Genomic DNA, 16,284 nt, shown 5'->3' with positions numbered 1-16,284 from the left:
TTTTTTTCCTGTTCTGGTGGATAAAATCAACGGGGAAGGTTCGTGGGTATTCTCACTCCTTTAAAGGGGAAGAAACCACACAAATAAAGAAATTTCACATGTACAGGTATATATTCTGGATGAGATAAACCTTTCCTGAGAGAACATCCACCTTGTTCCCTCAACATGGCAAAAAAAAGGAGAATGTTCCAACCCTCTCTTATTTACAAAACAGCCTAAAGCAAAAGCACTCCAGAAATTTGCCAAATTGAGATATGAATAATGTGACATAAGCAAGGACATGCTTCAGAGAGGTGGCGGGGGGGGGGGGCAGGGAGAGATTGAGAGAGAGAGAGAGAATATAAATCTGCCTTCTTCAACCTGAAGCCCTTCAGATATGGGATTTGGCTCAAAATCTTGGGAGGAAAGCTTGAATAAGAATGCTTCAAATTAAAAGGGAAGCAGAAAGAGAAAAAAAAATCTTATTTATTAATTATATAATTAATTACCTTAAAGGCTTCCTAAATGATTAATGATTTCTCAGTAGTCAATACATACTAAAAATAGTATTTAGTTCTTAAAGAGGTGGTAACCTAACTTCCCCCTTTGTTTTTCTATTTTAATTTCAAACATGCAATCATTTCATTTCTCACCTGCACTGATAAGAGTCCAGACAAAGGCTTTTTTATCTCAGGATGAAGAAGGCCCCTCTTATTTTAAAATATCAGGCAAGACATTTGGCTTCAAAAGCAGGGATGTACGACCAATGAATGGTCTGTAGGGACATGATAAGGTTCAACTATTGAAGATAAGACAGCTATTCATTTGATGAAAGACCTACTGGGAGCAATTTAAATTGCAATGAGCTCCTTAGAGAAAGATCAGTATATAGATATATGAAACCAACCAACCAATTTTCTCTCCAGGATCTGTGACAGCAGGGTTACCATCTCATTCCGGACATTGTTTCTGTATAGTTTACTGAGAAAAACAGCCATTTAAATGCATCTGCACTCTTCACAACCGTGTATTTTGTTACTGTATTCAGGTATCTCTCCAAATTATCAAAAGTAGAGAAGTGTGAAATTCTGCTAAGGAATACTGCCCATGTAATTCAAAGTTTCTTGCAAGCTTTAAACTCAAAGTTCTCAGATATTTTGTCCAAGCAGGAAACAATAAAATTCCTGGCGTATTTCCTTCAGGGATGCAGCTTTTATTTGATTTATCCATTAGAATGATCGATGAAAAATATTTTGTGGGCCTCTTGAATTCCGGGGAAACAGATTTTTAAACCAATTATATTTAATAAAAACATCAAACAGTAGGCAACTATCTTAGAAGATGGGTTTCCTATCTTAATTGCACAGGACAAATTCCGTATGTGTCATAACACACACTTATATCACAAGGAATCAAATATAGTTTTTCTACCAAACTGTTCAATTTACAGAAGAATATCATTTAATCATATAATGACAGTCCAAAACACACTTAGGATGAACACAGTGCAACTAAGAATGTTCATGTAAAGTTTAAACCAACAGTTTAATAGGACAAACACAGTTTAATAGGACTGTGCTATTACAATAATAGCACATTTAATTCATTTTGTTTCATTACTTACTTTAGTAAAGTCTGTTGGCAATCTATGATTTTTAAAAAAAATAATTTGGTTCCCTCAGATTCTGGTGAATGTGTTTAGGGTTGCCAGGTTCAAAGCCAAATATTCACACAGAAACCTGCACATACCCTGAAATGGCACACTCATTCTCTGAGTGCCAATCAGTATCAATTAGCTTGCACGAGATGAAATTATGGAAATGTTTGGAGAATGCTCCCAACATTTATTAAAACAGATAAAACTTTAGGGATAAAATTTTGCAGGACAGATTTTAGAACAGACCAAGGAAGATTAGACAAGATCCACATATAGACAAGATAAAGTCTGTTAAGAAGTAAGAAAGGGATGGAAGAAGAAAGCTGGAGAACAAACTGAATGGCATATCCTTAAAAAGGGTAAGGTTAGCTGCCACCTTAAAGAGGGGCATTTCACTTGGCATCATTCTGTACCAAGACAAGCCATGGGATGTTAAGCTGGAAATGGAAGAGTTCTGTGTGTGTATATGTGAGTGTTCTTGAGAATACGAACCTGACCTGAGCAATGATTAGTGAAGTAGGTTTTATAGCTATCACAGAAAGGAGATTTATTCCAGCAAAGCCATTATAGAGTTGGGCAAAGTCTAGCACTCAGCTAGCTATATTCTATTAGGAGGAGAGCCCAAGAGTACATTCTATACTCCATGAATGTGTGCCTGAGAAGAAAAGAAGGAAGTGACTCAAAATAGTAATCTCTTAGCCTAAGAGCAGGCCAAGTGGCAGACAAAGAAGGGAACACAGAGTATATCCCTAATTCTCTATCTACACCACTTGCAGTTCTCCTTGCAGTTAGTAGATCATGGGATGCTGAAGAGTCAATGCCACTAAAAATCACATTTCCAACATGTCAGAGGGTAGGACCTGACAAAAGTCCCACTTCTGATACTTCTCCCACATCTTCCTGCATAGAAGTATGCCCTCCGTGCAGGATAAAGCAGTCATGATTCCATCCTTGCCCTGCAGTAATTACAGCGTTTCTCAGCCTTGGCAACTTTAAGAGGAGTGGACTTCAACTCCCAGAATTCCCCAGCCAGCTTGTCAAGGTTGGGTTGCCAAGGCTGAGAAGCACGGATTAAGGAGATCAAGCCAGGTCCATAGTTTCTCCAATAATGGAAGATGATTAGCAAATGAACTGGCAGGAAGGGTCCTACATTTGAAGGCAGGCACAGGGCACCTCCCACAATAGTTCACCTAGCACATGCCTTCCCCCAGCAGCAAAACTTGCCTTGTGTCTCCTCTCATTAAGGAGAAGGTAGTATAAAAAGCAGCCACTGCAATGATTCACCCTAGGGGAGAAAGCGCAGGCCGGTAAAGTAAGCAAAAAAAGCACCAAGTACTCGGTATGGGTCGGGTGGGGGGAGAGGCATCAGTAGAAGGAATTGTGAGGCCCCTCTAAAGCAATTCATCCTGCAGATGCTTTCCTCAGCAGAAACTATTAGAAAAAAGATGTACATATAGAGTGATAAGTTCCATATGAAAATAAATCTGGAGTTTCTCATGTATCTGGTTTTTTTTTTAATTCACAGAACAATACAGTATTGAAATAGAACAGACTAATGACCAAATATTAATTTGTTATGATGTACATCCCAGCTCGAGTGAACGTCCACACTTCAAGTCAGCACATATATTTCTCCAGTCCCTTGAAACCAGCTGGATCGGGATTTCCAATCAAGCCACCCTGCTGGCTGTAACACAGCTGCAGCTGCTTCTCGGATTAAATGCACCCACCTCCGGTCTTCTTTATTTATTTATTTTGGTAGTTTACAAAGATTACAGGGTCACTGTTCCAGCCTGAAAATAGATTAGTTTCAGCAGCCACCTCTATGTAATGGAATGGGGACGATAATATAATATTCCCTTCAAATAGGGGGACAATAAATTACATTTACTTCAATTGCCTATTTCCCGCTAAGGAAAAAAAAGTTGGGAACTGAAATGCTAAGTGTGTGTTTCAGGCAAAGCAGAAAACAGTGTTAAGAAGAGGAATAATGGAATGGAATATGCTGCCAGAAGGCACTGTTGCTGGTTGGAACACCAAATCATTCTATATTGCAGCCTTTCATTGAAATTCCTTGTAATTTCTTCTTTTACCATTACAAGAATTCTGTCTGCAATTTCAAGTCACTTTTGCAGGGATCTACCAAATTTATTGGAAAAACAGGAGCCTTTCAGCCAGGAGAGGATAAAATGACACCCTGCAAGCATCTCAGACAAGAATTACCAAAAGCACTAGCCAATGGTCAGAAGTGATGGGAGCTGTGGTCTATAACTTCTGATATGCACTAAATCGTTTAATCCTGCTTTCAATGCAATGTTGAAGAAATGTGAAAATTGGTGTATGTTTGTTAGTAAGGATACAGTTCTACAGCAAGAGGAAAGGGGCTTCCAATATCCTATATTTCAAAGCATTCTTGGTTTGAAGATTTTTTTTTTCTTCAATCCGTTCAATCCTGTCTGATTCTCAGAGACTGCCTAGACAGGTCCCTGCAGTTTTCTTGGCAAGGTTTTTCAGAAGTGGTCTGCCATTGCCTCCTTCCTAGTGCTGAGAGAGAGTGACTGGCCCAAGGTCACCCAGCTGACTTTGTGCCTAAGGTGGGACTAGAACTCACGGTCTCCGGGTTTCTAGCCTGGAGCCTTAACCACTACACCAACCTGGCTAGTTGGAAGATTGGATCAGTTCAAATCAGCATAAAAACAAAAGACCATAAACATAGGAAGGAGAATCCCTGACGTGACCTCACAGGGGTTAGCCCTTGGAAGGTAGCCTAAACTGGCACACTCTCCCACTTTGATGAGATGTACTATATTTCTATTCAAATTAGAGCCGTTATATCTAGGTGTGTCTAGAAATACAAACACATGCAAATCCTTTTCCATGAGAATGGGATGGTTTTGTGTTTTGGTGTCTGTTTGGAGGGGGGGATTCATAAGTGACTCTATTATTTCCAATAAGCAGCTTGATCCACAGTTTAATAAAGCTGACAACTTCATTGAATATTAATACGAAAGATCCATTCTCATACTATATGCAGAGTGGTCAATATTAAAATATTATATTGCTTTTTATCCACTAATTCAGGTAGAATTATCTGGAAGGAAAAATTCTAAGTGTAGCTTTTGGAACTTCTGGAACCCGAAAAATAGGTATTTACTTAGACAAATGTGTTCAATTTCTTAAAAAGAATTGCCTTTATCTCCTGACTGAAATCCAGGGAACATTTTAATCTTTATTTACCCCACTCTTTTTCATGCTAAAGTGGTTATGCAAATATAAGATAAATTAAGTACAGTTTGCCATGCAGAACAATTACAGTTCTGAAATTCATCCTCCTACCTACCTAAAAAAAAAAATCTAAAAACATTTCACTTTGTTCATTTTCACAAACAGGTTCACTTAATTTTTCTTCATGAAATCAGAAACTATCCTTCTTTGGCAGAAAAAGTTTTCTAGTTTTGTATCCAAATCATTAATTTATGTTACAATTTGTACTAGTAAATTCCCCTAAAGAATAATTTAATTAAGACTTGAGTAAGGTCTGCATAAGCACCAATTTTGGCTGTGGGTATATACATGACATGGAAATTATTGCTGTTGCAAACCAATTATGGCTATGGAACAGAGAAGATTTTTTTTTCATGGGGACTGTGATTAAGCATTTGGCAGTGGCATCTGGTATACATTTAATAACAGGTTTTGACAGATATATCCCAAATTATATATTCAAATTAGTAATAGGATAGGCAAAATTCAAACTGATTGAAAAAGGTCCCAAGTTTCAAAGGCATCCTTGCCAGAAAAATGTCACTTGCATTATTTCAGCCACAATTTATTCATACAAATTCATGGGAAAATCTGAAGCGGAATTAAAAAGCTGCATGGTACCTTGGCAAAAAAAAAGAGGTAGTTTTCATTACATCCAGATAACGGTGGCAAATATTTCTAAACAAATAAAACCTGCAGGAAAATGTTGCAATACATAAACTTTGCTGTCAATGTTTCTAGCCAGCCATGTCCTCATCCAAGATACTCCCTCCCATTTCACCTGCCTCCTCATTGCCTGGTTTTCTGTTTTTGGTCATTAGAAAGCTACACTTTATTCTGGATGAGTTGGCATTTAGTTGGCATTAAGAAAGCTGATCCACCATCTGGGAGTGCTTCCTGACCTCACTGTTGTCTCTGGAACTCCTGGTAGCAATGGCTAGAAAACAATTCCATCTGGTGCTCCAGAATTGGTTGGACCTAGCAACGAGGATCCTTGCTTAGGCTACATCTTACTAGACTACTGCAATGAATTATATGGGAAGCTATTCTCAAGGCGTGTCTGGAAACTTCACTTGGATTAAAATGTTGCATCCAGACTGCTGATCGGTATAGAACAACACGGTGACAAGTGGCAAAAGTGTATCCCTATCCAGATTCCATTATCAAATCAGTTTTAATTAAAGAGAAAAGCAGCATGCCCATTGGTTCTAACTTATACAATGTTGGATCAGTTGAAAGCTGGTTTGAGTATATGTCTTTAGATTCTGAACTCTCTTTATTCAGTCTTTCTCCTCTCCTCACTTTCTTCTTTATACTGACTGTCATTAAGTGGAAAGAGATAATTGCTGAGCTTGGGGGACCTCCAAATGCTAAGCAGAGTTAGGACTTCCAGGTAAGTAATGGTGAGCTAGTACATCTCTGAACAAACAGAGATGACAAAATGGCCACAATTGAAGGACCCATGGAACCTCTCCAGAATGCCCACTTGTGCTCCAGATGGCTGCCCTTGTGAGGAGACTGCAGAACAGCAGTTTCCTCCAGGTTTGAGCACCAGGAGATGAAGGGAAGACATCATGCTCTCAAGTGTGGTGGAGCCTTTTTAAGGACATCTGTCAGGCCTAGCCGAAGAATGACAAGGAATCAGTCCAGCCAAACTTCAGTTCTTTATTTGCTCACACCATATAGACAGAATCTTGCCAGACTATAAAGCTACTCTACCTAACCTAAAGGGAAATAACCTGGGTGTCATGAGTACGGATGGTGAGCAGGAGGGGACACCTATCCAGGGGAAACGCATGCGTAGTTTAGAGGCTTTGAACTGTCCTTCAAAGAAACTCAGAAGAAAACCACCTTGAATTTTGGGGTTTATCTGTCTGGGTTTCCCACACTCCTTCAGTTTGGTAGGATTTTCTGTCTACTAGAGCAGTTAATAAACACTAGAGACTAATTTCTTGTCTCAGCATGGTTTTTTGCTGAAGTCAGGACAGGGAGACTCTAGGATGTGGCTTCTTTGAACCGCTTAGTCTTCCCACGTTCCAGCTCCAGACTGTGTTTTCTCTTATCTCACTCCCCCCCTTGGAATGTGTTCCCTCCTTCCTGAAAACCAGCTGCATTAAATTTTAGTCCATCACATCATCAAAACCTCACTAACCTCACTTTCTAATCACTTTCTGAAATTACCTATTTGACTATCTTAAGGCTAATAAAGATCTTCCAAAGCAACAAGTTTGCGTAGCCACCAGGTGAGCTACCTTCATTCCAGGATAAAAGAAAAATAAACTATAAGAATTTAAAGGATTTGAAATAAACAGCAAAAAGCTTTAAAACAAGACTTTAATTCAATAAAGTTATAAACAAATTAAGGGTCCAGACAAATTTGGAATATTAGGACTTTTGCCATAAGATTTTGGAAATAACTATCTAAATAAACAGCACCTTCAATAAACAGCCAATTCTAAGGATGAATACGAGCATTTTACTTTATGGACCCATACAATACATGATAGCTTTTATTTCTGCAAAGATGGTTTTAATCATGACACTTGTTTTAATATAGAAGAAGCCACAGTTTCACTTCCTGGTCTATACAGATATAAATTAGAGATCAGACATTTCATATCTTCCAAGTACTGCTGAACTACAACTTCTAACATCCCTTACTATTGAACAAAAATAGCTACAAAGAGAAGAAATAATGCCTCCAAAGACGTTTTCTTTAAATTCTACATCTCACGGAGCTGCATCTCAATATCAAGTATTTTTGTTTTCCAGCAAAAGATCTCTGAAACAAAGGAGCATAAATATGAAGCATATGCCCAGGATGTGCTCTTCTCAATACCATCAGTAACAGCCAAAAATGGGGTTTTATCAAATGGAAGGAAGGATTTGTCAAATAATTACGCCAACCTTTTCCTTTCATTGCTGCACAACTCAAAGCTTGAAAGGGATCCAGTAATAATTTATATTTCAGTGCTTGAATTTCAATTTTCTCTTGCATCAAAAAGCCAAGCTTTATCCTGCCTTGGGTTTTTCTATGCTACCATGGTTCCCATTTTCATATGTTTATATTTTATACTTTTAACCTACTCCCCCTGCTCTTCTTTTTATATACTGAGATGGTGTCAGGCATGCCCCAGGCATTTGGCACTTTATTTAATCTGTTTTTAATCCATTTTTGTATTAAATTACAGACCATTAATGAGTCAAGCTACAAACCTGCTCCTTGACATACTGTACTAGCCTGGTTCGCAGCTAAGATATAACATGGTCTCTGTGTCTTTTTGCTTAGCATGATGTGCAAACCCTCCATAATGGTGTAGTGTTATGTCTGGAGAAGGTCATTATTGGCTTGAATTCACAGGTAATGGATCTGTAAAAAATGTATCTAAACTCTTTTTGCCAATTTCTTGATTTGTCTGGATATAGGCTAGGGGACAGGGCAAAGCAGAAGCAGGAGCAGTTCATAGAATTTCCAAAATAAGGACATCATTTTGGGTGAATAGAAAGAACCCACCATGCAGACTGATAACTTCTCATTTGTTAACTATTTTTTCTTGCATCATATTTGCATAAATGTCATTAAAGTACAACAAATTAAACACAGTGTAAACTAAAAACCTAACATTCAATAAAACTGTATTAAAATATTATAGCAACATTAAAATAACTGAACTCTTTAATCCTGTGATTATTCTAGAGACCATCCTGGGAGGGGGGGGAGACAGTATTTTTCAGATGTCTCCCCCTGAAATCAGCAGGAAAGAGTAAGAAATCTAATATGTGAAACTCAGCTTCTAGTTTATCTAGCTAGTTCTTTCTCATGTCTGACTGCTGACTTTGGAATGGGGCAAAAGTATATATGATAAGAGCTGGCTATGGAGTATCCCCAAAGAGGCTGTTGATTCACTAGAATGGAATCCAGCTGGGCTTTCTGACATGCTCTTAAATCAGGAACTGATAACATTAATTCTAGTGTGATTCAGAGGAATCACAGAATAACAATAACTTGAGTTGTCTTACCAAACAGTTGATTTAATCTGCAGCACATTTTTCAAACTAAATTTGAAGTATGTAATGTGGAACCATGATTCTGTGTTGGCGCTTTGAGGTAGTCCAGACAAGAAGCACAAGAAGAGAATATTAGTTCTATCTTTATTGTAAGGTTACATTAACAGAATCTTGAAAGTCTGAAAGTAGTCCTCCCCTCCTTTCTTTTTACTCTCCAGAAAGCCAGGGAGGGTCACTTCTGAGATGCTTCCCATTCCCTCTCTGCATCTGTGGACTGAGATTCCTTTTGTACGACAGTTGTCTAGTGTGCGGCTCTTCCTCCTGTCCCCCAAGGTCATTCTCACATGCCATTACACCCTGTCTACTTTGAAGATCAACAGTGCACATGTGCTAATAACAGCTACAAGGAAAAACCTTGTCCAGCTACAATAATAGTAGATGTGTTGGCGCTTTGCAATCAAACATACCTTCTCTCCACTTCTATGAATGGCTATTGAAAGAAGACCATTGTGATGTCATGATGCAAACCCCATAACTTACATACTTGTATTCAACTTTGGGACACAAGTTCAAAAGGCTGGGATTTGCTTCATGTCATTTTTTCATCATGGTTTTTACCAGATGCCTGTAAGAAGTCCTCGCTAGGAGTGGCTTACAATTTTGGCTCCACATACACACCAAATCTTTCGGTGCTTCCTTTCTCCATCTCCCAGATGCTTTGCAAAGGAGCATCTTGGCTTATAATGCCATAAACAAACCTTCGTATGGAATGAAAATCATCCAACTGTTGTGAGGCATCTGACATTTTACTCAAAGCAATGTGAAATGATATTTATAACCATACTTCTAGTTGACTAGCAATATCACCGTAATGCTAAAGGATGTCAGCATGGAAACAATAAATTAGTGCTATCTTATTAGCAGCAAAGCACACATAGTATATGCTCACAGACTGCTTTCTTTTCCTGGCTCCTGCATGTTTCTTTTTTCACTTCTATCAAGCCCACTCCCCACCCTTGTTTTCTCATTCTGACCAGTCTGTTAGTTCTCTTAACAGTAGGAAATCAGAAAAAAATTCTGTTCCAGTCTAAAATAATTGCTTCTAGCCTTATCTCTAGTAGAAAAAGAGGTTTAGGCAAGGATTCTGAAAAGGGTATTATTACACTGTTTAACACAGGAAGGTCAACTGCAGATCTGAAGATCTGTGTTGTACTTTCTGGACTCCTGTTTCCTTGATGTCCCCCCACCCAAAGAGGTTACTGTATAGCTTTTTCAGTTCCATTCCGGCAACATAGGAGATGTTGTGTGGAGACCTTATGTGACCTAAGGAAGCCAGCTTCAAAATCATGCTGATTAAATAGGAGCAACGTATGGTTGGGATGGTGAGTTATTACGTCCTAGGCTACTTGACATGGCCCATGTGTAATGTAAATATAATGAGATAAAGTAAGTGTTTACTGGGCATAGAATCATGATGGATTATTTGGGAGTAAAATGCAACACTGAATTCAAACAGCTACTTGAGTATTGTCCTAAAATAAAAAAAAATGCATTGCCAAAAAAAAAAAAAGACAAGAGATTTACATAAAGTCTGCCTCTGCTAATTGATGTACAAGAATGCAGGTTTTAAAAGTGATAACTACAGTATAATTTACATTATTAATATATCCCATTTTTGTGGGGTAGAGAGTGAATAGACAACCTACTTTTCAGGTGCTAAGCATTGATGGAGTTAACTATTGTTTTCCCCTCTATAGCCGCAAACCAAGGACTAAAGAGTGAACAAAGGACTGTTCTACTGACCAAGTGTTGTAGCATACTTGGCCAACAGAAGTATAGACATTTTCATAAAATTATCCTAAAGTGATTAGGAGGTGGACCATAAGGTGTGAGAGTACTGGGGCATCAGGAAAATGGAAAACTCAGGATATGTGGGGTACCAAACTGAATTGTTGGGTTCCAATCTATACTGTAGCCTCCCAAAACCAGTGCCCTTCATATATTCCTAGAACTGATTGGCTGCCCAACGCAAAAGTGATTCCCCAGCCAGTGATACTCAAAACACATTCAGAGGGACCAGTTTGGGGAAGCCATCTGCCAGGTGATGTGACAGCTTCTACTTCTGTTATAAACTTCTGCATTTCTGTGGACTGTTCAAAGAGGTACATCACAGGGCTTTTTATACTATTTATGCACAACCATTCTTTTATGGCTGCTCTCAGAAAAAAATAAATAAATGAGAATAAGTGGGGGATTTTCCTCTCCCTTCTTTCTCCCTGAAGCAGCTGTTACAATTAACATTGACGCCTAGTGCCATTGAAAACAACACTGAATTGGATCAAGTCTGAGAGAGGGAGGGAGGGAGGAAAGAAAGATATAGGGGCAGATAGCTGTTGTTCCACCCCTTGGCACAGAAATTATCCCTTGATATAGGGATAAGTCACTGTAGTGAAAAAACAAGAAAAGGGTATCTTTTTCTGGATGAAGCTGCTTTTCCATATTGCTTTGTCAGGAGTGGTGTATTATGATTTTGCTGATATTCAGCCCTTAAATTTTGAACCTAGCAAGGACTAAAGAATGAACAACCTTAGCTTTTAACCACTTGACTCCTTCTATCATATAATTTTCTTAACAGCAAACATATAAGAGGTTTAATTGGCCAGAAATTTCCAGCCTGACTTGGTTTGGTTTTGCTTTGCAAGCTAAAAAAATGATTCAGACTAAATTGCCGAGCAAGGGACCGTTTGACAGAGATTAAGAACCTTTCCTTGCTAGGTTTGAGAAAATATCATGTGGCATGTTGGCTGAATGTTTATCATTGGATGTTTGCCACAAAAAAGATCAGACTTCATGATGCTTCTATAAAAACAGCATTTTTTTTTAATCTGGCATTTTTCTATGCATAAAGTACTACTTTTCTATTTAGACTGCAAGAGATGATTACTGCAATTGGTAGCTGCATCATTAACAGTGAAGGAAAGAGATAACATAATCAGTAGTTGGATGTGAAATGTTTAGATCCCATTCATCCATGCTACTTCTTTCTCCACAGTGGTCTTGTCTGCCTGAGCCCTGTTAATTTTATATGACACAACAAGATTATCAAGCTCTCAGGATTCTCTCTAGAAAGTGAATTACACAAAGGCATTGTACACATAACACAAAGGATCCAGCCATCCTTCCACCCTGTCATTTAGCTCATACTCATATGGTGGCAGCAGATATGCAGTGGTTGGACAGTTGTATGGCAGCCATTTTTTTTTTTTACTTCCCAGCCAGTACAAAAGGTCTGACATTTTGCTCCACTTCTCTTTATTTTTTTTTCTGTCTTCAGAATGAAAAAGGAAAAATAATTGCATAATTTACCTTATTCTACTCATTTCTGCCTTTTTTTTAACCTCTTTTGTGGCCAGAGGACCAAATACCAAAATGACAACAGAGAGGCATTGCAAGACAGTTATTGTGTGCGGCCTCTCTAGGGTGTTGTCTTGATATCAGAAGAGGTAAAGGCCATATAAGCTGTTCATGTGGTTTGTAGGTCATGACTGACCAAGAGGAGACAATTTAGACCAAATAAGACTAGGTCTGCCTGGATTAAAATGGGTCATTTGGTGGATTTTTGCATGACATACTACCTTTCCTCATGACTCATTCAACTCTGTCAAGTGAACAGAGCTAACGTGGAAGCAAAACTTTAACAGTAGGACATTAAATCTATTTTCATGTTTTTAATGGGGCTTCGTTCTATGACACACGTAGAGCTTTGATTGCATAATTATGGTCGCCGTCTTGATTTTTTGACCCTCTGAGGACAGCCCTACCTGTCTGGTAGCCCTATTGTTGCCATCTGCTCCCCTTCTGCCTTTCAATGGAACAAAACACTCAGGAGTCAGAAAAAGACTGGGCCACTATCCTCCATCCCTCAGCAGCTACAAGCTTCTTTTCAAGGCAGCAGAAAGAAACTGGGGCAACAACTGTAGCAAAACAGCGGATGAGCAAGCAGAAGGTTGGAACAGCTAAAGACGAAAGCAAGCTGCTTTTGCGGTGGGCTGGAGATGAGACAAAAGCAGCTTCATGAGGACATAAAAACAGCGAGTGGGGAGCCTTTGTACCACAGTCAACACAACATGTGGATAAGTGTCAACCCTTCTAGGGAGTCCAGACCAAGAAATCAACTCCACAAGAAGGCTAAAGCTACTTTTATTGAGGTTGGCTATAATAACATAATCTTGCAAGTCTGAGGGTGCTGTACCTCTTCCTCCTTCCTGTACTCCAGCAAATTAGGGAGGCATCTGCCTGAACCACTTCTGAATGTTATCTCATTGTTCTGGAATTTAAAAAATGATTCAGCCCCTTTTGTGTAGGTAATGGTCCCTGCATATCTCTGAAAGGTCATCTTCCTTACTGTCTACACCAAGCCCATAAAAAGGAAATTCTTCCCATCTCAAGCTATCCTGGGGAAGAGAGTGTATTTCAATACTACAACATGTCCCTAGCCAGAAAAAGACCCCAGGTTCCAACATATCTAATTTAAGAGTTCATTTTTTATGTATTTGATAGTTCCACAGTCATATTATTTTCATTTTATTCTGCATCTGTGAGACCCCCACCATAAGAACTTGGTTTAATTCTGGGCACCACATTTTCAGAAGAATTCAGACAAACTGGAATATGTTCAGGGGACTAGAAATTAAGTTCTATAAAGAGAGACCAAAGGAGCTGGATTTGTTTATTTATTTGCCATTGTTTATATATCACTTTCTCTTAGCCATGAGAAAAGGAATGAAAAGGGGTGGGGTATGCTATCCTATCCTATGCTATGTGTGACACTCCTCAATTATCTCCAGATAGCTATGTGTGAATGCTTTATATATATATGGGAAAATCAAGATCTGTCGTCTATCATTCCAGAGTGCAAAACATGAGAAATGGATTTAAATTACAGGAAGACAGATTCAGACTGAATTTTAGAAAAAGCTTCCTAAGGTGAAAGCAGTTACATCAATTCCTTGTGAACTTCACTGGATGGCTACAAACAGAAAATGAATAGCCATACATTTGAGATGCTTATTTTGTAATGGGCAGTAGAAATAACCTGGAAGAACAGGAGAATGGGCCACAACCAAGGCAATGGTCAGATAAAAGAAATCTGAGTCCAAGGTAGAAATGTAATTTGAGTAAGTGTCTCAGGCATGACCCTCTCTAGTTCGCATGAAGATAAAGGAAGTGGGGGGGGGAGCGCATTCAGACTTGCAAGATTCTATTACGCTAATCTTATAATAAAGTAGTATTAGCGTTCATAACTCTGCATCTTGGTTTGGTCTACCTTGAAGGGCTGACAATTTTGGATTCTGAATGGGGGATTGGTCTTGATGGCCTAAATGGCTACTTGCAATTTTATAATTCTATGAGTCTTGGATTCTTTCTTACATATTTATATGACTTTTAAGCTACTTTCTATTAGAATAATCCCCAATCTCCAGCACTCCTACTGAAAGGATGAAATAGCAGGAGATGAGAAAGACTCTTCCTGTCTGAGCCAAGGCCAATCTGCTAGAGAATACTGTCCTGTGAGACAGTGTCATATGTTTCTAAACAGATGCAGGGGTGGTTTCAATCTCCAAAAGAGTGGAGGAGGATGTGAAAGCAAAAAACAAGTCAAGTGCAACTCTGAATGGATTTGAAATGTGTTCCTCCTACAGATTCATTACCAATCTCATTTCTACCTATTCTTGCTATCTGCAAGTTGTTAGGAAGGAAACTCATCTTAGCAGGAAAGAGAATTTCAGAAGAAATGTCAACATCGCATGTGCTGCATATGGAGAGAGATTTAGGATAACACTTAATAGCACCAGCTTTGATCTCTAAGCCCATGTAATGGGCATGGGGAGGTCAGCAAACATAATTGCTCTCCTGCACACATTAATCATTCAAGCCATGACTTCCAAAAAGGACTGCCATTTCCTCACTTTTTATAACATAGCTAACTATCAAATTAATAGAAAGGTGATGGTTCGTTCATAATGAAAGTAGAAGGAATATTCAAAATCTGTCCAAAAATTCTAGGAAAAAAAAGGGGTTTAAAGCAGTAGCTGAATAGTCTAAAAGGACCTAGACAGTGGCCAGCAATTCATCAGAGAAACACTTACATAAACCACAGAGGATCTGATTATTTACTCTGTGAGATTGATAAGCCCTTCATGTTTTATAATGCAACCCTCATTATATTATTTATGTTTCGCTGAAATGTTAGTTTTTCTTTTTCTTTTTTTCTCCATGAAGAAGGATTAATGGTCACATCAACTTTGGGAACCTTGGATTTGTGACAATTTCAGAATGATACAGGATGAGACATACTGTCTGGCAAATCCCAGATTGTTCTTGAACACCAAAAAGAGAAATTTCTTTTCTGCTTGAAATGTTCTTCCCACTGTTTCTGGAAGAAGCTGCAAAAAAGTGTAAGCTATGTACAATATCCTGTTGCTAGTTAGTGTCTGCTATGCTCAGGAGAAACTGAATGCTATTATTTCCAGAAATAAGAGCCTTTAACAGAGCTTAGTGGCACCTTTAGTTTTGGATCAATTTTTTCAGAGCATGCCTTACTTCTAGTATTTTTATCAGGATGGAAGAATCAGAAACTAATATACATATGCCACTTTAAACTCAAAATATTTTAACTACTTTTGATGGATGGACTATTAGACTGATCAGAAGTTCTTCTATCACAATCCATTAATTTACTTCCATTTGCGGCATTTAGGTGGCACCATGCAATGTGGTATTTGGAGAAAAAAACAGCAAATCAACATAGCAGTCTTACGGTCTTTATGCATCAAACCATCTTTTTTTCTCTTACCTCAACCCCTGCATACATTTTTTATTGTAATTTGGGGCAGCACTCACATGTATGCACACTACAGGTGGCATACTCCATTAACAAACACAAGGAATGTAGATTGAGAAAAATTGAGCAAAGCTTACCATACTATTCCCTGAGCTCCAGAGCCGATTGGTTTTAAGTTCTGGTAGCGCTTGAGAACTGTGAAGGTCGAGTCACCCACTTCCACACTGTAGAACTGGTTGTCAACTTTGCTTTTACTCATGTTGTAGTATTTGGCAATATATGACACATCCACTTGTTTCCCAAATCCCTGTCGTAGGGACAGAATGATGTGGGCAAAGAGAGAAAGAAAACAGAAAGCCAATAAACTAGGAGCATAATAATAAAACAGCAGGGTCTCAGACATGATCTTTCTGTCATTTCAAGCTAGTGGTCTTTCAGGACTGCTAATCTTCTTAAGGCTTTCATGGCTGTTGTTCCATTTTTGCCTGCCAAAATTTTTTGCATACCAATCAATTAAGTCTGCTTATTTCAA

The 16,284-nt window shown here is 38.6% G+C and overlaps 1 protein-coding gene across 1 annotated transcript in view; it reads right to left on the bottom strand.

The window, feature by feature from the left end:
* The window catches only part of MAPK10 (mitogen-activated protein kinase 10), a 70,908-nt gene extending 54,849 nt beyond the window's left edge, over window positions 1–16,059 (bottom strand). Inside the window, exon 1 of the mRNA XM_063310304.1 lies at window positions 15,890–16,059. Coding sequence (XP_063166374.1) covers window positions 15,890–16,011 — 122 coding nt within the window. The 5' untranslated portion in view covers window positions 16,012–16,059. The remainder of the gene's footprint in view (window positions 1–15,889) is intronic.
* Between the last annotated feature and the right edge of the window lie 225 nt (window positions 16,060–16,284).

This window comes from Candoia aspera, chromosome 8, assembly GCF_035149785.1.
Source record: "Candoia aspera isolate rCanAsp1 chromosome 8, rCanAsp1.hap2, whole genome shotgun sequence".
Classification (NCBI taxonomy): domain Eukaryota; kingdom Metazoa; phylum Chordata; class Lepidosauria; order Squamata; family Boidae; genus Candoia; species Candoia aspera.
The sequence above is the reverse complement of the archived record's forward strand: the minus strand, read 5'-3'. Positions and strand labels throughout refer to the sequence as shown.